The 23,522-nt window shown below is 38.6% G+C and overlaps 1 protein-coding gene across 2 annotated transcripts in view; it reads left to right on the top strand.

Moving 5' to 3' along the window:
* SLC12A1 (solute carrier family 12 member 1) overlaps positions 1 to 23,522 on the top strand; it is a 102,142-nt gene that overhangs the window by 56,061 nt on the left and 22,559 nt on the right. For both annotated transcript variants that reach the window (XM_026447032.2, XM_026447031.2), the window contains exons 18-20: positions 5,479 to 5,619; positions 10,101 to 10,207; positions 15,085 to 15,167. In XM_026447032.2, the coding sequence (XP_026302817.1) occupies positions 5,479 to 5,619; positions 10,101 to 10,207; positions 15,085 to 15,167 (331 nt within the window). The remainder of the gene's footprint in view (positions 1 to 5,478; positions 5,620 to 10,100; positions 10,208 to 15,084; positions 15,168 to 23,522) is intronic.

The raw sequence follows: 23,522 nt of genomic DNA, 5'->3' as shown, positions 1-23,522 counted from the left end.
ATATACTACCTTCAATGAAAACCTAAAGCATGCCCTCTTAGAAAAACCAGGTCCAGACACTGGATTTTGAACTTTTTAAGTGTGCAGCACTTTGATCATGATGGAATGGTGAGATATGTGCTTCCACCCACTAGTCACAGGACAGCAGGCTCTGGACTCCATCCTTCTGGTGGCCTGCAGCTATTGAAGTACTTGCTTTAAGTGCTGTTACATTACCAGAAAGGAGCAAGATTTAGAACTCTTTGGTATTTTGATGTGGGTGGGTAGAGGGAAAACATGTGGCCACAGCTGTCATTTCCCGCAACTGTAACATTTTTATATTTGAAATGAAGAGAGCTGTACTCTTTGCTGGACCCCAAGCACCCACTGTGGCCTTTCAACTATCCAGCTAACTCTTACAGTCTCCTGCAGGCCTCTTCCCCTCTCTTGCTTTTTTACTATTCAGCGTAAAGATTTCAGGTGAGCAACTCTTCATCAAGGTAAATTTGGGGAAGCATTTTAAAGAATCCAGCTTGGTAATTTAAAAAGTACTATCTAGTCTTCTCTTCTGAACTAACATAAAATAAGTAAGTGACATACTTCTGTCCCAGTAGGCTTTGTATTAAACATGTGAGTCATTTTGTTCTTTTGTACCTATCATTCCTATCACCGTAGGAAGACAGAGGGAGAAAAACTCCACCTTGTAGTATCCCCCTCATATTTCTAAGCATAGCCAAGTTCAACAGGTTTAGCAAAAGGTAAGTTATTAGTTAAAAGTTGCAAGTTGCATCATCCACCAGTTCTACCCTATGTATCCTGACACAAATAAGCACTGCCTTTGTCGATGAGTTTCCTCACTTATGTCATTCATAGTAGATGCAGAGATATCCAAACCAATCATCCCAGATAACTTAATTTAAATTTATGTACCTGTAATTCTTTGGGCACACTATGTTCAGTTCTAGAAGTCTTACAGGATCAGTTGACAATTACCTTTCCCAGGTGCAAAGGCATCATACTGCAGCAGTTCCTTATTCATATACTTCTCAATTTTACATTTAAAAATAGGAATTTGTAGTTAAAACACATAAAAAAACAGATATACATTTAAGGATCAAAAGTTAATTGAATTGAAAGTCAATTCCATTAATCTGGGATTTGGAACACATATCAGATAAAGTCATTATTGTCCAAAAACACACCACTTACCTCTTTTCTCAATTCTGCTTGTCTTACCTCGCAAAAGGCTTTCAGGTCTACAGTGGCATCTTTTATCAAGTACATTGTGTTGTGCTGGTGGCTGAAGAAATAAGATTTTTTTTTAAAGGTTGATTCTGTTTTTTAATTTTGAAACACTAAAAAAATAACTAGGTTGGTTCATATAAAATTTGCGTTTTTATAGATCAAAATCATTGGGCACTGGCAGTTTCATATGGCTCACTATATAAAATTAAAGGAGACCTTCAATTTATATTCTGCCTTTCCTAATTCATGACTGTTAACATTCTGGGCCAGATGCAGTGAGTCCCTGCCTAAAAAAGAAAAAATAAAAAAATAAATGGTTATAGATGCTTCCACTCACTTTATTTTATTTTATTTTTTTTATTTATTTATTTGAGACACAGTCTCCCTCTGTCACTTAGGCTGGAGTACAATGGCGCAATCATAGCTCACTGCAGCCTTGAGCGCCCAGGTTCAAGCAATCCTCCCACCTCAGCCTTCCCAGTCTCTGGGACTACCGGCGTGCACCACCACACCCAGCTAATTTTTGTATTTTTTGTAGAGAAAGGGTTTCACCATGTTGCCCAGTCTGGTCTCCAACTCCCGGGCTCAAGCGATTTACCCTCCTCGACCTCCCAAAGTCCATTATAGGTATGAGCCACTGCACTCAGCCTTCCACTCACTTTTTAAATGAAATAAGCCATTGCAGATCAAGTTCAAGCCCCTTTTAATACCGCTGCAGACCCCTGGCTCTCTCTGTCCCCAGAGGCAATGTTATCTGAATTTTATGCGTATTCTTCTCATCATTTCACACATGGATACCAAAATGTAAATATGTTTTCATTCATGTTTTTCTTACTCATTAATGTTACTTTAAACCTGATTGCCTCTCCTGTAAAGGAGGAAAGGGATGGCCTTTGACCGGCTTTCTCATGTAGAATCTCTCTTAGACTTTTACCCTGTTTCTTTTTCTTTTTTTCTAAAAAATTATAAAATATCTTAAGAAAACCTAAAGATGTCTTTGAATTATCTGTTTGAGGAGTTCTCAATAAATCTCACAGAAGACACCCACCTCTTAACTCTACGGCATAAGGAAGGCAGTTCAAGCCCATATAACTCAGGGAAAACTAAAATTCTCATTTTTTCTTCTATCTTCAACCTCCTCTTAATCTCAAATTTCACATCCACCAAGGAAAAAATATATTCTTTCTAGATGCATCTTATTCTTTTTTTTTTTTATCAGTGAGCCTCTGTTATGATGTTAATAAAATAGTGACATGACCAAATATTGAAAGAATGAAATGACCTATGAATTGGCACTAGCATGTATAGTAAAATAACATGAACCAAATCAGAAAGGGAAAAATTTTCTTTCCCGCAATTCCAACCAAAGCAGCCATGAAAACAAAGACAGACTAATAAGACTTTCAGTGTTAAAAAAAAAAAAAAAAAAAAGTTGGAAGGAATATTGCACTTGGCAAATTCCTCTGTTTGATCCGAAAGGGGTTGGAACCCCTTTACAAACTCTTTTTCATGATACTCACTTATTTAAAGTAATATCACATCAACTTCTCCACACTACATAATTAGAAATGCTTTATCCCTTTCTCAATTAATATCAAAGTTATAATATATACAAGATTTTTAAAGCTTCTTTGTTTGAATCCTGAATTAATTTATGTACTTATATTTTGGATCCCAACTGAAGCTAATCTCTATAATGTTACAATGGGGTAATAAAATTCATTTTTGTAACTATGACATATTTGAATGTTGAATAATTGTATTCCAGTATGTCTTTTCTCTTTGTTAGTTTGCTTTATTCTGACTACATTTGTATTGCAGCATTCCTTGCTTTGCATTAATAAGTGTGCTACAATGATGTTATAATCGTTTTTAGCAAAGAGAGATTCTGCATGAAACATTTTTACGACTTCTCAATATGGCAAGTTTAGGCATTAAAGTAAATCTCTCTGTCACAATTAATGTTTAATCTGGATTTTTATAATACTAACAGACATACGTTAGACTGTATTTATTTAAATAGATGCCATTCTCCCCAGGGGTTCACAGTCACTGTGGTACAACTCACTACACTGATGGTTCAAAGTCTTTCCTGTTTGTTATTCTTCTATCTAATGGCTGTTGTTACCACTGAACTTCCTTGAATAAAATATTCTTTCTTTTTCTTGCAATTGAAGAAGTTTAGAATGCTCAAAGAAGGACTAGTGATTCAAAATGCATTGACAATCTGGAAACCTGAGCTAAATTGACCCATAATGGCTTATCTTTCCTTAGACTAGGTCATCTAATTTAGTTACTACTCTCCCAATCTCTCTACCTTTTCTATCTTCATGGAAGTTTCTTGTTTTTAAATTTTCCTTTAATAGGAGGAAGTCATTCAAACTGTTTTGAGAAGTTGGCAGGTTCTAGGAAATATGCTGGAAAAAATAAGAATATAAAGAGTCTGATCCAATTTAAATAGAATATTAAAATGAAAGGGACCCCAGAGATTGAATGTTGTGTAATAGAAACATATTATGTGCCATATATGTAATTTAAAATTTTCTAGTAGCCAATTAAAAAGGAAAAAAGAAATAGGTAAAGTTATTCTTAATAATGTTGTATTTAACCCAATGTGAGCAAAATATTATAATTTCAATATGGATTCATTATAGAAATATTAATGAGATATTTTACATTCTTTTTTGTACTAAGACTTTGAAATCCAGTGTATAGTTTGTGCTTCCAGCATATCTCAATATGAACCAACCACATTTCAAATGCTTAATAGCAGCATGGACATACAGGCTATCATATTGGGCAGTGATGACCTAGGCAATTGCCTGAGTTTTATCAATGTAGAACATACATCAGGAGAGGACAAATGGCAGACCCAGGGTGTCAGCCAGTCAGTGCCAGATCTCAACCCAACATTCTGATTCACATCAGTGTTCCTGCAAGCACAGTGGTAAAATCAGGTCTGGGGCTTTGATGACATTGCACTAGGTACTGTATTATTACTACTTAAAGCAACCTTGCAGGAACCAGAGTTTATCCTCATTTTCAGAATAAGATATAAAAGCTCAGAGATAAGAAATTACCTCCTCAGGCTTAGATCTGAGACCAGTTTTGTCTGACTGCAAAGCCTGGGCTTTTCTTTTTTTTTTTTTTTTTGCTTTTTTTTTCTTTTTTTTTCTTGCATCCCAATGTCCTTTCTCTCCAATCTAAGACCCTTTAAGACCATGACTCCAAGTGTGGTCTAAGGAGCAGCAGCATCTGTTGCCTCTAGGAGTTTGTTAGAAATGCAAAATCTTGAGCCCTGCTTCAATACCTATAAGGCTGCATTTATCAAGATCCCAAGTGATTCATCTCAACAAAATACAAATCTCTCTATAAATTAAAAGAATTTCTGGGAAAATAGATTTGTACCCTGTCAGACATATGGCAGATAATCAGAAATACCTTTTGGATTGAATTACAGCATGAGAAGAAAAAAACCAGCTTAGATATTTAAGGAAGAAGAAATAAAAATAGAATTTTTCATTAAAAATGGGTTTCCAAAACTAAATCTTGAAATTATAAAATGCCCTATCAACCATCCTAACACCTGTCTTCTTCCCTCTTAATCTCTTCCACTCTCCTTAGGTCATAGGTATGTAAACTTTCGTTCCCCCCAAATTCACTGAATGACAAGGAAACGTTAATGTATTTGAATGGAAGTGTGGCAACATTACACAGGAAAAGTGGTATAAGAGTATTTTTGCCACACGAAAAAGCAATGCATCAGCCAAATAGAACTGTCAAGATGTACAGTTCATGGCGAGATTTGCAGCTCACCATGTTCTACCTCCCTTGGAGCTCTGTCCATTTCTTGAAATTAGGCTCCAGCTGAGATTTCTTTGGTGTTCCTGAAAGTGGCTCTCACTAACGGGTCAAAGGTTGATTGTGTATTTATCCTGAGCCTCTTCAATCACATTTTCAGTATTTTCCTCATGTGTCATGACGCCCTCAGCTCTTCCTTTCATTCAGTGTCAGGCAGTTAATTAAGCAGATGTTAATCAGTCTGGATGTTTTGGGTAGAAAATGAATGATGTGAATAGCACAGGTCCTCTCCAAAAGGCTGAATCTGCGGAACCCTGCTCAGTGAGGTGTTTGTGCCTCTTTCCCACTTCTTAACTCCATGGGGCATCGCTGGCTATTTTTGTCCTTTAGAAAACAACAGCAATGTGATGTATAATAGCAGGGTTCTAACCAATATTTCATTGTGTCGCACAGGGACCGCGCAAACTGTGTGTTAAGGAGATGAACAGTGGCATGGCGAAAAAACAGGCCTGGCTTATAAAGAACAAAATCAAGGCTTTTTACGCTGCAGTGGCGGCAGACTGTTTCAGGGATGGTGTCCGAAGTCTCCTTCAGGTAAGGCTGTATTCAGGGAATGAGCACAGAGGCAAAGAACAATGAGTGCTCCACGTTAATGAGGCTCCCAGAGCGAAAGGCTGTAGTTAGGCAGCCTAGCATCAGAGATCAGTGCAGATGGTTAAGGAATTATTTTGAATTCCTGGGTATAGGCAAAGCTAGAACAAAAGCAGAGAAGTTCTATTACAATGAACTATGAATGATACACTGGAAATGGAAAATGAGGTTGCCTTTGGCCACCAGCATACATTCTGCCCCTGTACTTATTGAAATGCAAATTTGTTCTAGTGGTTGACGACATTCAGGATCCTATTGAAACTTCAAACTATTTTTATATCTCATACTGCATATAACAACGCTCAAGTCAGGCATTCTTTTCCTTTTTTCTTTTGCAAATGGTGTTAGGGCAGCTGCTAGGCCAACTAAATTAATGCATGGTGATCTGGGCATAAAATCTCCCTATCCTCCTGAATTATTTCCAGAATGTTGAATAAAATGTAATAATCTCTACAGCTCAACCTTAAATCCCACAGTTCTCTCATCTTTTCTCCCTTCTTTTTTTCCTTTTTCTTTCCTTTATCTCTGCTATAGTAAGTACATAAAATCTTTCCCTGGTTCTGATCTTCACAATTTAGAGTGACGGAGAATCCTTAAAACAAACAATCCAAGAGACCCTCAGAAATTGTAGAGCTTGGCTTTCTGAGCATTTTGGGTTTAGTATGGTTGAAAAACCCTAATTATGTATATATGAAATGGTGCATTTGGCTTCCAGAGTTACCATATCTCAGAGTGTCAGAAGTCAGAACTGCATCCAGGTAACTCAGATGCACATGCAGGCAGGAAAGAAAAAATATTGGTTAAGCTTAATTGGTAATGTTTTGGAGCTTAAGAGTATTTGATGCAATCCTGTGTCTAATTTCCCTTAATAACACTTGCGAGGTAGCTGCACATGCAGAGAAACCATTTCTGCAAAACCTATTACCCACAATGAGCCCCTTTTCATCTGTTATTAATTTGCTAAACCATGGAAATAGGTGTTACTGCAAGATGCTGATTTTTCTTTCAGTACCAAGTTAGTTTTCAATAGCTCTTTGGTTAAATATATTGGCACTATTAGTCATTTATTATAAAATTATCATAGAAGATTTGTAAAACAAAATTTTCAACTAGGAATGGGAATATGGACATAAAATAAGAGCAGGGAAAGAAAAGACACAAGTATGAAAAAGAACTCTTAGATTAATCCAGAAGAAATGGTAGAAAATTTGAACATGCATACATTCACATGCATTTCTTTTTCTTTTTTTTTTTTTATACTTTAAGGTCTAGGGTACATGTGCATAACGTGCAGGTTTGTTACATATGTATACCTGTGCCATGTTGGTGTGCTGCACCCATCAACTCGTCAGCACCCATCAATTCATCATTTACATCAGGTATAACTCCCCAATGCAATCCCTCCCCCCGCCCCATGATAGGCCCCAGTGTGTGATGTTCCCCTTCCCGAGTCCAAGTGAACTCATTGTTCAGTTCCCACCTATGAGTGAGAACATGCGGTGTTTGGTTTTCTCTTCTTGTGATAGTTTGCTAAGAATGATGGTTTCCAGCTGCATCCATGTCCCTACAAAGGACGCAAACTCATCCTTTTTTATGGCTGCATAGTATTCCATGGTGTATATGTGCCACATTTTCTTAATCCAGTCTGTCACTGATGGACATTTGGGTTGATTCCAAGTCTTTGCTATTGTGAATAGTGCCGCAATAAACATACGTGTGCATGTGTCTTTGTAGTAGCATAATTTATAATCCTTTGGGTATATACCCAGTAGTGGGATGGCTGGGTCATATGGTACATCTAGTTCTAGATCCTTGAGGAATTGCCATACTGTTTTCCATAATGGTTGAACTAGTTTACAATCCCACCAACAGTGTAAAAGTGTTCCTATTTCTCCACATCCTCTCCAGCACCTGTTGTTTCCTGATTTTTTAATGATTGCCATTCTAACTGGTGTGAGATGATATCTCATTGTGGTTTTGATTTGCATTTCTCTGATGGCGAGTGATGATGAGCATTTTTTCATGTGTCTGTTGGCTGTGTGAATGTCTTCTTTTGAGAAATGTCTGTTCATATCCTTTGCCCACTTTTTGATGAGGTTGTTTGTTTTTTTCTTGTATATTTGTTTGAGTTCTTTGTAGATTCTGGAAATTAGCCCTTTGTCAGATGAGTAGATTGCAAAAATTTTCTCCCATTCTGTAGGTTGCCTGTTCACTCTGATGGTAGTTTCTTTTGCTGTGCAGAAGCTCTTTAGTCTAATTAGATCCCATTTGTCAATTTTGGCTTTTGCTGCCGTTGCTTTTGGTGTTTTAGACATGAAGTCCTTGCCCATGCCTATGTCCTGAATGGTACTACCTAGATTTTCTTCTAGGGTTTTTATGGTAATAGGTCTAACATTTAAGTCTCTAATCCATCTTGAATTAATCTTCGTATAAGGAGTAAGGAAAGGATCCAGTTTCAGCTTTCTACTTATGGCTAGCCAATTTTCCCAGCACCATTTATTAAATAGGGAATCCTTTCCCCATTTCTTGTTTCTCTCAGGTTTTTCAAAGATCAGATGGCTGTAGATGTGTGGTATTATTTCTGAGGACTCTGTTCTGTTCCATTGGTCTATATCTCTGTTTTGGTACCAGTACCATGCTGTTTTGGTTACTGTAGCCTTGTAGTATAGTTTGAAGTCAGGTAGCATGATGCCTCCAGCTTTGTCCTTTTGACTTAGGATTGTCTTGGCAATGCGGGCTCTTTTTTGGTTCCATATGAACTTTAAAGCAGTTTTTTCCAATTCTGTGAAGAAACTCGTTGGTAGCTTGATGGGGATGGCATTGAATCTATAAATAACCCCACATGCATTTCTTCACATAAAAAGTGAAGTACAGGGGAGCCATGGCAAAAGGGCAAGACAAAGTGACATTAAAGGAAGCACTGCAGTTATATCATCTCAAATAAAACCATCTTTGCATCTAAGAAGTTATGGTACAAATTATCAAATCCTCAGAGTGTAGCTGTGGAAAAGACTACATCCATAACTTCTTACTGCCACACATCTGCCAAGGGCCAAATGAGGACTCCAAGAAGCTGCCTGGCTAAGAACAGTGCACCAAATGTTTTGGAGGCCAAGTTTATTTCAGGAACCTTCCTTCATTGCCTATCTCCTTCCACCTGCTACTGTTTCCTCTAAAATGTCCAGCTCTGGCATTTCTTTCACTCTTCCCATGACACAGAACTACCTTGCATTACTCCCACTGCTCTCCCATCTTATTTTTTTTTGTTGAGATGCAGTTTCACTCTGTCGCCCAGGCTGGAGTGCAGTAGCACGATCTTGGCTCACTGGAACCTCCACCTCCCGGGTTCAAGCGATTCTCCTGCCTCAGCCTCAGGAGCAGCTGGGATTACAGGCGCACACCACCATGCCCAGCTAATTTTTCATATTTTTAGTTGAGATGGGTTTTCACCATGTTAGCCAGGCAAGTCTCAAACTCCTGAGCTCAAGTGATCCGCCCACCTCAGCCTCCCAAAGTGCTGGGATTATAGGCATGAGCCATCGCACCTGGCTGCTCTCCCATTGTTACCTGTCAATGTCTCACCAACTTACAAGACTCAGTCAAAATGCCACCTCTCCTATGAAGCTGGCCATGAATCCTCGCCTGTAATTCAAGTTTCCTTCCCTTGTTCTTCCATATGAGTTTCTATTACATTTGCATGTATATTAGAAGTATTTGTGTAAATATTGTCTTCTTCACCATGTTTAGTTCCATGAGGCCAAAGAATGTGCTTCACCACTCTCCCACCAAAACTGACGTAGCACTGTGCAATTCATAGGTGCTTAGTAATATTGTCTAATTAAATTTGATTAAGTGGAAGCTGTATGCTGTTATCTAATGAAGGGGAACAACACTTCTGATATGGAAGATGGCTATTAATGATACTGTCATATAAAAGAATTAGGTTTTGGAAACATAATTCAGTCACTCTTCAATAAATAACATAAGTAGAGATTTCAGTGATCCTTGTACATAAGAATTTTCCAAACATGGATTTTATTGCTGATGACATTATGGATATAATAGGTGGAAATGAGCTTTGAACCACTAAGTTACAACATGTATACCAACAGTTAAGCTGACCCTCACTTGATTTTAAATTATTGAACCATTTTAATGAGTGTGTCAGAAGAAATGCAAATGACTGCTAATTTAGAAAAGCTACATTTCTGTCATCTAAAATCCATTTATAGCTGAGATGATTTAGAATTAATCTTTCCATTTTATGCTTGGGTACGGGCATGAAGGACATGCACTAAAAAGTAATCTAATCTTCAGAATCTTCAGAACATTACTTCAGTGCTCCTTTAGACATTATTTTTCATTTGTGCTGGTAGTTTCCCAGTACGGTAAGGATTGCCCATGTTTTTATGTCCTCTGTTTAGGCCTCAGGCTTAGGAAGAATGAAACCAAACACTCTGGTGATTGGATATAAGAAAAACTGGAGGAAAGCTCCCTTGACAGAGATTGAGAACTACGTGGGAATCATACAGTAAGTGATGGCTTTCAAGACGTGTTCTTGTTTATAAAGCACTAACCAGGGCAGTACACTACTTGTACTGCACATAACACTGTTGTGTCAGATTAAACTGCCTGAGAAGAGCACATTCCCCTGGTACTCTGACTTCTTTCCCAAGGTGAAAAAAAAACCACCAATAATAGAGTTTGAGGGAATCAGAGTGTCAGAGGAGGCAGGGTGAGAGAAACACCAGTGTCAGAGAAAAAAGTAAATGTTTAGAGTTAGAAGCTTAAGATCTATTTACAAGATTAAAAGCAAAGCACAGCTAAGCAAAGAGAAATTTTTCTTTCAAAACACCTGGAATCTTGGGTTGGCTGGTGTCTCCAATTCAGTCATTGTCTTCTTCTGAGTCTCTGATAATTCGTTCACTATCCCAGAGCCCTATATCTCCCTCTGCTAAAAGGCTCCCATATGCCAGGTGCTTCTGTTACCAGGTGGAGGATCATTGGCTTGTGCACAGAATGTGAGGTTCTGGTGGTACATAACCTCTAATAGCTTAATATTTGAGGAGGCTTAGGATGTAGGTGATAATGATAGATCTTAAAGGACTAGCAGGCAGCAGGCTAATGTCTTTAACATGAATTATCTCATTTAATTCTCATAGAAAGATTTCGAAGAAAGTACTATCATTTTTTTCCCATTCTACAAGTGGAGACAAAGACATTAAAAATTAAGTAGCATACTGAAAAATCTCAGCATTTAGTGACAGAGCTGGAATTCCAACCCAGGACTATCCAAATGCAAAGCTGAAACTCATGACCATAACGCTATGCTTTCTCTATATATTATATACTCCAAAACAAGTATTGTATATTTTATACTATATATATTACATACTCCAAAGTATTTTATATATATTATATACTCCATGTATTACATTATATATTGTATACTCCAAAATTGTGTGTATGTGTATGTATAAATATATATGTGTATGTGTATATATATGTGTGTGTGTATATATATACTCACAGTTTTGAGGTATATAATATCTAATACTCAGAGTATACATATATACATAAAATACTTGGAGTACATAATATGCAATATTTGGAGTATACATATATACTCCAAGTATTACCTGGCTTGGTTTTTTTCCTTTGAATAAGAGAAAACAAATTCTACATATACAGAGAGAAACATTGTAGAAAGTTGAGCCTTTCGACCAGACCAGGCACGGTGGCTCACGCCCATAATCCCAGCATTTTGGTAGGCTGAGGCGGATGGATCACCTGAGGTCAGGAGTTTCAGACCAGCCTGGCTAACATGGTGAAACCCCGTCCCTACTAAAAATACAAAAATAATACAAAACTTAGCTGGGCATGGTGGTGGGTGCCTACTCGGGAGGCTGAGGTAGCAGAATTACTTGAACCTGGGAGATGGAGGTTGCAGTGAGCCGAGATTACGCCACAGCACTCCAGCCTGGGCAAGAAGAGTGAAACTCTGTCTCAAAAAGAAAAGAAAAGAAAAGAAAAGAAAAGAAAGTTGAGCATTTCTTCTAGGCTTGAAAATACTCTATCAGACTCCAGAGGGGTAATGTTAGCTATGCCCCAAAGCCATCTTTTGTGTCAACATCTCTGGAAATGGAAGGTTTCCTGTGTCTGGGATCTGGCTGCACTTTGATTTCAGACCACAGGGTACATGACATCCCCTGGGAGATACAGCTACACTTCAAAGTTCATCCTATCCGCCAAAAACAAGTATACGCTTAGCACTTCTTAAAGCAGGCTCTTTCTTCTACCCCTTGTTATTACAATCATAACATTTGTCATTATATTGAGCAGATTTATGCAACATGTTAACAAAAGCATTCTTAGTTCTATTGAAAGGAAGCATAAGAAAATAACTTTTATCTTCTAAAAGTACAGGAATTACTGAATAAACAGAAATTCACTCAACAGTCTTTCTAATGTGCGGAACCTATCTATTAAGTGCATTGTGTTTCCCGAACATATAAAGCCTGGGTGCCACGTGCTGTCATCTGGCTCCTGCTGGTGTTATAAGTTCAGTAAGTTAAGGCTAAACCAGGTGATCGGGATAAGAATTTTACCAGGCTTAGCAAACAGTATTTTGATATATTTAGAATCAGTCAGTTGCTGATCAGACATTCTTGGAAATTGACCAGATCTGTCCTCTGTTATCCAGATTCTTCAGTAAAATTTCATCTTTACCTCAGGGAACAAAAGGGATGGGTGGGGGTGGGGGGGAAGAGCAAATAGGAAGTAATGTGTAAATCTTCAACGAAACAGTCCATTATTTGATACAGAATTACTTCAGACTGTCTTCCAACCTCCCTACCATCCCAAACATTCTAGAAATCCAAAGGGAGCAAAATAATCAAACCCAGTAATACTGAACCAAGGAGGTCTCTGGCTTTTACAGCAAATTAATAATAGATCTCCTTGGTAATAAAGTTCAGTATTAGGGTGACCCATATTTGTACTAGTATAAAACCTAGCTGGATTGGTAAAGTTAAATGACTTTACTAGCATAGCAATGGGGCTAATAGTGACAATCATGTGTCCATATTACATTTCCCTTTCCAATTTTTGTGGCTTTATGACTTAAAGTACAGTATTATTATTAACACAGGGGTACTATTATAAAACTATAGTATTTTACCATTTTTCTTTGAATATTTTAAATGTCTGTAATATTCTTAAGTATGGTTTAGTGTTTTGTTTGTTTGTTTGCTTGTTTGTTTTTTAAGACAGAGTCTCGCTCTGTTGCCCAGGCTGGAGTGCAGTGGCGCAATTGTGCTCACTGTAACCTCCAGCTCCTGGGTTCAAGCAACTCTCTTGTCTCAGCCTACCGAGTAACCAGGACTACAGGTGCACACCACCATGCCCAGCTAATTTTTATATTTTTGGTAGAGTTGGGGTTTCACCATGTTGGCCAGGTTAGTCTTGAACTCCTGACCTCAGGTGATCCACCGCCTTGGCCTCCCGGAGTGTTTAGATTACAGACGTGAGCCATCTTACCCAGCCAAGTGTGGTTTAATTTTAATTAGAATTTGTATGTATTAGTTTTCAATGGCTGCCATAACAAATTACCTCACATTTAGTGGCTTAAAACAATACTTTAGGCTGGGCACAGTGGCTCATGCCTATAATCCCAGCACTTTGGGAGGCCGAGGTGGGCAGATCATTTGAGGTCACGAGTTTGAGACAAACCTGGTCAACATGATGAAACCCAACCTCTACTAAAAATACAAAAATTAGCCAGGCATGGTGGTGTGCACCTGTAATTCCAGCTACTCAGCAGGTTGAGGCAGAATCGTTCGAACCTGAGAGACGGGGGTTGCGGTGAGCCAATATCACACCACTGCACTCCAGCCTGAATGACAGAGCCAGTCTCTGTCAAAAAAAAAAAAAAAAAAAAAAAAAGAACGACCACACACAATACTTGATTATCTTACAGTTCTGTAGATTAGAAGTCTGGCATGTGTGGGCCAGGCTGCATTCCCTTCCAGAGGCTCTAGGATAAATTTCTGACCTTGCCTTTTCCAGCTTGCAGAAGCTTCCCTCATGTGGGTGTGGCTCAGGAATGCCTTCCTCAATCTTCAAAACCAGCAATGGCTGGTCAAGTTCCTCTCACATCACATTACTATGACCTCCTCTTATGCCTCCTAATTTCACTTTTAAGTACCCTTGTGATTACTCTTGTCCCATCCAGGTGATCTAGCATAATCTCCCCCATCCCAAAGTCCTTAACCTAATCACATCTGCCAAGTCCCTTTTGCCATGTAAGGAAATACATTCACAGGTTCCAGGAATTAGGATACTTTGAGGATGCATTATTCTACCTAACACAGAATCCAAATTTTTTTTTGTGGAGCACATTGTCTACTTTTTATAATCGAGGACAATCAGAAACAAGATTTGTTTATAAGGAATTTACTTTGTAACAACTTGTGCCAGAATGGACCTATTCTGTTAAGAAAAGATTATTTATGGTTTGGATTTTGAGTGGATATTCATATTGCACCAAACTTATGTATACCAAATGAAAATTCAGGTTGACTTTGGCCATTGGAAACTGTTTGCATATGGTGGGACAAGTGTTTTTGGGGTAGGATAACCTAATTGCAAGAAGTCATTAAGTTTTAGATCCATAGGAGTATAAACAAAGGACCTCCCAATGAAAAAAAATTTAAATGACTCAAAGTATTAATTGACTTGCTTCCATGTTTAGCACCAGAGAAAACATTTATGTCTTAAACTTTAATCTCTTCAAACAGAGATAAAAGAAGGACAGACTTTATTTCTCTTCTAGGTAATCGAATTCCTTTGGGTTGCATACAGAGAAAACACAAGAGCGAGTACATAGGGTTGCCATGAAAAAGCATTGCTCCAAGTGACCAGTTTAGAGTCAATTCTGAAAATAGAGGAACTGGAGACATTTCTAACCATGAACTTGATATCAGAAATGTTATAGGAGTCCTTCTAGGAGGCAGCCAGGTTGGGGGTGGTGGCTAATCATTTCAAAGAGTCTTTGCAGTCTGTAAACTCTCTGTTCTAAATATGCCAGTGATTGTTTTGCTCACTGTATAAAAGATTCGATTATTTTTTTTAAATGCGACAAGCTCTTAGTCAAAATTCTGATGTATAGTATGATTTGAATAAATTGGCTAGAGTGAATAATTTAGTTACCTCTACCCAAAATATACTTTAAAAAGGCATAAGGGAAGAACAAACAAACAAACACATGCATCAGCTCTTGGCTATATTCTAAAGTGGATTTTAATAGTTTCATTATATCAAAATCCTAGAAGCAAGTGTAATACTAGTCCTAAGCTTGAGGATTAAAACAGCCATTTGAAACACTAACTGCTTTGCTTCCTCTTTCAGTGATGCATTTGATTTTGAGATTGGCGTGGTTATAGTCAGAATCAACCAAGGATTTGACATCTCTCAGGTTCTTCAGGTGCAAGGTATGTACTTTCTTTATTCAACCAACAAGTATTTATTGAGTACCTACTTTGTGCCTGACATTGTTCTAGGATATAGCAGGACACAATATAGACAAAACTCCTTAACGGTGGAGCTTACGTTCTAGTGCTAACTCATAGTGCATATAGTTCCCCCAGTATTTTCTCCAATGCTAACACAAGCAGCCTTTGCCCTGCTAACTACAAATATTGAGGAATTCAAGGTAGTCATCAATTATTTTTCTTATCACAAAACCACAAAGCCAGCATCAAGGAAAATAAACAACTTCAGTAAAATAACTTGCCAAATTAATTTCTGCAAGATGTTTCAGAAAATGAAGATTAATTCTTTCCCCAGAAAAACACGTATTTTGCTTTTGAGAGTCTATGAACTGGTTTGTAGCTAACATGGAAATGAGCCTGAATGTATCATGCTGTGAATCACTAATCTAAGTCAGAGGCAGAAACACTAATTCAGATTAGTGACTCTTTGTTTTTTCCCTGTAGAGAATGTGGTATACTTGCTTAGTCTTAGAATTTAAACATACTCTCTTGTGTATGAAATAAAGAACATACTGATATACTTACTGAAAAATTAGCACAAGACATGAATTCATGACTCATCTCTTCCACTGAGCCTCACAGCAGAGTCCGCTTACAACACAACATTAAGAAAAAAATGATGCTTTTCTGGTGCCTGTTAGTGCCAGGCATAATGTAGGTGCAAGTGGTGCTGGGTAGACTAAGATTAATCAATTCTGTCTGTGCCCTCAAGAGACACACAGCCTAGTAAGGGAAACAGATCAATTATTAGCATTATACTAAGTATAAATAAGGAATTATGGGAAAGAAGGAAGGGGCACCTACCTCACTCCAAAAAGGCGTTCTGGAGAAAATTACCTTTGATTTGAGATTCACTGGATGAGTAGGAGTTAACCAGACAAAGTTGAGGGAGAGAAAAGTAAAGAGACAGTTTGGAGAATGCATTCCTGACAAAGAGGAAAATGTTTGCAAAGGTGAGGACATGGGAATAGAGAGGAATGGAGCATATAGACAACCAAAAGCAGATTCATGTTACTGAAGTGAAAAGTAGGAAGCCAATAATAGTAAAATATGAGGCTGCCACTATAAGGAGGATCTAGACTGTAAAAGCCTCATTTGCCATATTAAAAAGATGGATCACATTCTGTAGATAATGAGGAACCATCAGAGAGATTCAAGTGAGGGAATGTGGTCAAACTTGGGTTTTAGATCTCATGCTCTTTTGGTTATACAGAGCATGGACTCAGGACTAGAATAGAAATAGACAAATCAAAGAGTTCTACAATAATCAAACAAGACAAGGTGACAGCTTGAACTAGGACAGCCTCAGTTGGGATGGAGAGAAAAGAACAGAGTTGAAAAGTATTTTGCAGGTACGAAGAGCAGCGTTTGAGAGTTGATTGGATGTGTGGGATATGGGAAAGGGAGGAGTAAAGAAAAACTCCTTGGCTGACAGGATAAGCCAATGGAAATGGGAAATGCAAGAGGAAGTACAGGTTTAATAAGGAAATGCCTGGCTCAATTTCAAACAATCTCCCGTGGGAAATCCTACGGGAAATGTCTAACAGGCAGTTAGACAGTCCTCATCGTAAAAGAGAAATCTGAACTGGAAATACAGATTTAGGAGATGCTATGGACTGAACTGTGTCTCCCCCCTCACCAAATTCATATGTTGAAGTGCAAACCCCAGGACCTCAGAATGTGACTGTATTTGGAGACAGAGTCTTTAAAGAGGTAATTAAGGTAAAATTAGGTTATTTGGGTGGGCCCTAATCCAATATTACTGGTGTCCTTATAAGAAGAGATTAGGATACAGACTGAGGGGTGATCATGTGAAGACATAGTGAGAAAGCAGCTGTCTTCAAGCCAAGGAACGAGGCCTCAGAATGAAATCAATCCTGCTGATGCCTTGATCTTGGACTTCTGGACTTCAGAATTGTGAGGAAATAAATGTGTACTGTTTACGACACCCTGTCTGTGGCATTTGTTATGGCAACCTGGGTGGACTAATACAGGAGACATCATGGCTAATGTGGATTGAAACCATCACCCTAGAAAATAGAACTCAAAGAGTGTGTGTAGCCAAGGACTCCAAAGAGTAGGAAAAAGGCCCCAAAGAAGAGAAGGAGAGGTCAGAAAGATGAAGAAACCAGAAGTCTGGGGTCAGGTAAACCATGGGAGTACAGTGCTCAAAATGAGAATAACCAACATTGCCAAATATAGCAGAAATGTACAGTAAGATCATGAACCAAATGGAATTGGCATGACACAGGTAATCTTAGTGAGAGCAATTTCTGTAAAGCAGGGTTATCAGAATCGAGATTGCAGTGAGTTGAGAAGAGACTATGAGATGAACGAGCAGAGAATGTGGATGTAGCCAACCCTTCTGAGAAGCTTGGATGGTAACAAGAGGAATGAGATTGAGCAGGCTTACTGTAGGGAACCTATAGACCTCTGAATGGGAGATCAAATCATATTTCCATACTGAGGAAATGGCACAAGAGAGTGCAAACATTGAAGATGTAGGCAAAGGGCCGGGCGCAGTGGCTCAAGCCTGTAATCCCAGCACTTTGGGAGGCCGAGACGGGCGGATCACGAGGTCAGGAGATCGAGACCACCCTGGCTAACATGGTGAAACCCCGTCTCTACAAAAAACTAGCCGGGCGAGGTGGCGGCGCCTGTAGTCCCAGCTATCCAGCTACCCGGGAGGCTGAGGCAGGAGAATGGTGTGAACCCGGGAGGCGGAGCTTGCAGTGAGCTGAGATCCGGCCACAGCACTCCAGCCTGGGTGACAGAGGGAGACTCCATCTCAAAAAAAAAAAAAAAAAAAGATGTAGGCAAAGAAAGGGGCGACCCATGGAGTAAGATCCAGGAGGAACAGAAAATTGAGGGAAAGGCATGAATGGAAGAGTTGGCCTGAAACAGAAAAACAAAAAACACTTCATCTAAAATTGGAGCAAAGGAGGTGAGGATTGATGATGGGATGCGTGGATTTGTGAGAGTAGAGTGGTAAATCGAAGAAGATGATGCACAATAGTCTCAATTCTTTCTTTTAAGCTGGAGCAATGGTTTACTTCTAAAAGCAAGAGAGGAATGGTTTAACTGAGAATGAGAAGAAACTAGTAAGCATTTTAAAAAGTCATGATAGAGAATGAAAAAGATCAGCAAGAACTGATCAGTGTACAACAGTGAAAACCCAGTTGTGGTTGTCCAGTTTTCTCTGGCAGTATGAAGTCTCCAAGGTACAGGAGCAGTACCAGGGTATCTCTGAGTAGGTTCAGCAGAAAGAAAAAAGAATTCTTAAGGGCTGTTGCCTGATTGATTCGTATTCTATTTGCTGGTTCATGATTGTCTCCATCAAAATAGGAAAGAATATGAGTGGATTAGGTGAATTTTCTGATGCAACCATTCTGGTATGTTGTAGGAGAAGAGGAGGATGAAGAAAAAACTAGAGATCAAGTGTTTTTATAGGCTAGCTACTATCTGATTATGTATACTCTATGATAATGAAGAGCATTAAAAAATAAAACTGCAAGGAGAGCGCGTCTTATGCAAAATTGTAGCACAAAAGGTTATCTCTTGGTGACTTTAGCCTTCCTTTGTATGCCCCTTTTCTTCTTTATGGATATTTTAAACTCCAGATCAGAAATACTAACTCCCTATCACTGGGCATTCACTATTAATGTATATTCCCTCCTAGTAGAACTTAATACTTTGTAGCAACAATAGTTAAAATATTTGAGCACTTATTATGCACCATCTATTATGCTTCATGTTCACATATAACATTTATCATCTCAGCTACCCTATGAGGAGAGTATTACCATTGTCCCCATTTTACAGCTGGCAAAATGAGGGCTTACCCAAGATTCACAAGGCTAGTCATTGGTAGAGCTGGGATTCAAACCTATTATCTGTTTGAAGCCCCTATTTTATCTTTGAAAAAGAAGAGCTAGAGAGGATGATGACATATAATGAGTGGCAATGGTGAAATCTGAGTTCTGGGAATGAGGCAGAGCCATTTCTATGCGTTCCTTAAGACACCCAGCAAGGGGGCTGCCTGTCTATGGTAAGATAAACCTGACTTTGAGGGCAATTACAAGAACTGAATATTAACAGAACCATTCTGTTGCGAACTTCCTAGGTTTTACTTTTTTTTTCCTGGCTTTTGTGCTATAATGTTTTCCATCTGAAAATGAGAATGCAAAATATAACTTGTATTTAGATTACACATTTGCTTTGTGTGTTATGTTGCTCTCTTCAAGGTGAAAGATGTGATGTAGCTGAAAAGCATTGCTCCCACCCCTCATTGTTCCATCTGCCAAGATGCACCGTCAATTTACTTCTATAAAGCGATACAGCAACCAAGTTTTGCTGTATTTCTCAAAGAATCCTGGCAATGAACTGTATCCCTTTTAATTTCCCAAGGGTTGTATCCTATTTAAATAAACTTTGATGTTTGAAATATTTCTGCTTCTTAGTCAAGAAAGGGAAAATACAATTGGATGCTAATAAAATAATTACAAGTACCAACTATCTAGGGTAAACAAAGAAAAACAATATTACACAAGTACATGGAGAACACGCAGAAAAACAACATAATGATAGAAATTAACTTTCTGCCACATTTCCATGCATTGTTTTGAGGTTTATGTAATTTATGACACAAACCTCTTATTAGATTTTGAATTGGAAGAAATAAACTTGCATTTCATTATATTATGCTGTAATTCAGGGTCTAATAAGGGCCTGATAAATCTTAAGTATTGCATTATACTATGTTAATGATTATCATCATAGCTTTTCCAACACAGGCACCACAGTGTCATCACGGATTATAATTTAAAGGAAATATTAGCAATTCAGAGTGCCCATATACTGTAGTTAATAAAGCAGTGAATAGAAATCAGCTTTATAGATAATTTACCAGCTAATGACAATTATTTTTATGTTGTATTACAGGCTTATGTGAGGAGAATAACTTTTAATATACATAAGATCGATGCTCATAACATTGTAACTTATATACTGTAGCAACTCATCTAATACTGATGACTGATAGTTTCTCTTAATAAATTAATTTATTGCCTGACAACACACACACACACACACAAAATCATGATATTTCATACTGCTCACCACCCAGGGATATTTAGCAAGTTTTCCAACTACAACAAGGAGTCCAAATTATACTGGTAAGAAATAAAGTGATGGCCGGGCACGGTGGCTCAAGCCTGTAATCCCAGCACTTTGGGAGGCCGAGACGGGCGGATCATGAGGTCAGGAGATCAAGACCATCCTGGCTAACACGGTGAAACCCCATCTCTACTAAAAAATACAAAAAACTAGCCGGGCGAGGTAGCGGGCGCCTGTAGTCCCAGCTACTCGGGAGGCTGAGGCAGGAGAATGGCGTAAACCCGGGAGGCGGAGCTTGCAGTGAGCTGAGATCCGGCCACTGCACTCCAGCCCGGGCGACAGAGCGAGACTCCATCTCAAAAAAAAAAAAAGAAATAAAGTGATGGAACATGATTTGCAATATATTGCGGTCAAGTATTCCATGTAAGTACAGCATGATTTGTGACCATCTCAGAGCACGGGGATACTGCTGTGTCTGATTGAGTGGCTTAGAAAAATAAAGACAGATGGCAGTGTAGTAAATAATTACTTGATTAGAAGGCAACCACTGCAGGATTGCTTCCTGCCTTCTATTCAACTAGACTTCACCTGGGATACAGCACACTGATTCTTATGAGCATTTACAGTTTTGAGTTATTGAGCAAGGAAATAATTTTAACTTAATAATTAATAAAGAAAAAGGATGCTGTAAAATGGGAGGGGATTCCATTCCCCAGTGGGTTTCCCTGATCTCCCTTCTGGTGTCAGATAATTGACGACTCTCAATCCTTAAGATTCAAAGCAGGTTGTAATTTGTAGACCTCTGCCTATTTCTAAAAGACATCTTAAAAAAAAAAAACAAAAGACTGGGGACATAACATTTGAAGCAATCTTAACAAGTAAATTGAGTTTCAAAATATAGTCACTCCAGCTGGGTACCATATCATCAATTTATAGAGCACTTGAAAATACAGTAACTACTATTCAAAGCAGTTTGGGCATTTACATGATGGCATGGCTCAAGAGTCACTCTTAGTTATTACTATGAAAACCGTTTGGGATGTGGATGACAACATGGATTAGAAACCTACCCTCAACTGAGAGAACCTAAAGGTCTAAGCTTTTTCTTCCACCATCGTAACTTCAGGTTGAGATTATAAACATCTTGAAAAGAGAGAAGGGCAGGCATGCTCTCTATATCTCTATCTCTATTTCTATATCTCGGTCTCTATCTCTATCTCTATCTCTCAGTAGCAATGTGGCCTTATAAACTATGACATACTACAGAATTATCTAATGTATTCAAGTTCCCAGCAGTTACCATTACAGGATCTCCAGGTGGTGGTCCTTTCCAGAGAAAAGTCCCCTCTCCTTCCCTAGTTGTCTCTCGCACTTCCATCTCCCAGGCTTTTATCTCACTGGTCCCACCTTCTGTCCTCTATCTGTCCCTTTTTTATATAACTCTGTATACAGTACTAACTGCACTTCTTTCAAACGTTGTCTTTTGTACTTACCACACGCACACACACACTTCTCACACCCCCATTCTTCATAACTCTGCACTTGTTTTTCTTCTTTTATAAAGACAGTACTTTCAAAACTATTGAACTGAATTGAACAGCATAGATCTGTTCTTTAATTTATTTCAACACACAATTCTTGAGTGCCTATTGGTGCAAACATGGTTCTAGGTAATAGCAGGTAAGGGTGGCACCATGAAGAACGTGGGAGGGATAACATGAGGTCCAAGCATAGGGTTTGGAATACATAAACCTGGGTTTGGATCCCAACTTTGACATCTTTTGTCTGTGTGATGTTGTTCAAGTTACCCATCCTCTCTGTGTTTCACTTTTTGCATTTTCCAATGGGAATAATTACAGTACCTACGCCACAGATTTCTTGTTTTGGATTAAAGAATTTGATGGCTGCAAAGTGTTTGGCATTGTACTTGGCATATGGTAAACTCTCAATAAATGTTGGTGATGAAATAGGGCATAAGTTCTGCCCTCCAGGAGTCCGGAGTCCATTGTGAATAAGATAGACATCCGAGTCACACAGTTATAGTAGTTAGTGGAATAAAGGTTTAAGCAAGGTATTATGGAAATGTAGAGGAGATTGATTCTAATTGAGAAATTTGGGGATGGTTTTTGAAAACATGCAGACTGGGTATTCCTTCAACAGGCAGCTATTGCGATCAAGGCATATCACCGAAGGAGAAGGGAGAAGAGGGATAAACACTAGAATTGGGAGCAGAAGACTTGGGTCACTAGCTGTGCTACCTTGAACAAATCACTTGAACTTTCTGAGCCCAAGTTTCCTTTTCGGTAAAATGGGGAGAATATTACCAGCTCTGCATGCATCCCAGTATTGGTATCAAATGAGATACTATGTAGAAAGGGCTTTGTAATTTCTGAAAATTAAAAATGTAGTCGTGATGGTGGTGATGATAGAATAAATAGTTTTTATTGTCAGGCTAGTGGAAATCAACTTATATCCATTCGTTCATACTCTCTTGGCTTGCTCCCCTTGTGGTTAATGGTATGCCTTTGCAAGTCATCTGGCCAGGATTTCTGTTGACAAAAATGTTTTGACAAAGTCTACTCTTAATTTCCCTGCATGCAAACAGAGGCAAGCAGTACACCAGATAGATCATTCAGAAGAACAGATAATCAAAACATCACTTCTGTTTAGCGCTGAAACGCAAAAAGGAAGGAGTGCACAGAAGGAGGCCTTAGATCACCTACCAAGTGAATAATTAAGAATTAACTTGAATAAGAACTTGCGAAAATCACTATGCAAATGGGGATCACACCATGGTATGGATTTAAAATTCCAAGATGGCAAAGCAAGCTGATTTTAGCTTTTAGAATAAATACTCTCTGTAATCTTCTGTCTCTATCATCTTTGAGGAAACTGCTATATCTAAACCATTCGAGCAAAATTTGGTTTTGTCTCTCAGGCCTGCAATTTTGCAGCTTGCTCTGTTCTGGATGGGCTGTGCACATACCTTCAAGCAAATTGTTGGAATCGCTCCCAGTTTGCTCAGCCAGCTGACTCCATTACAAAGGAGGATTTATCTTTTTGTCCCTCTTTGTCCAAACTAGAGGACAAAGAGCATGGCAACCAGTGGCTAATCATAGGGCCCATGGGAGCCTGCCCAGAAAAACCTCCCAGGGCAGCCCTTACAGTTGCCACATCAGA

Source organism: Piliocolobus tephrosceles, chromosome 6 (assembly GCF_002776525.5).
Source record: "Piliocolobus tephrosceles isolate RC106 chromosome 6, ASM277652v3, whole genome shotgun sequence".
NCBI lineage: Eukaryota > Metazoa > Chordata > Mammalia > Primates > Cercopithecidae > Piliocolobus > Piliocolobus tephrosceles.
This window is presented reverse-complemented; position numbering and strand designations above follow the sequence as displayed.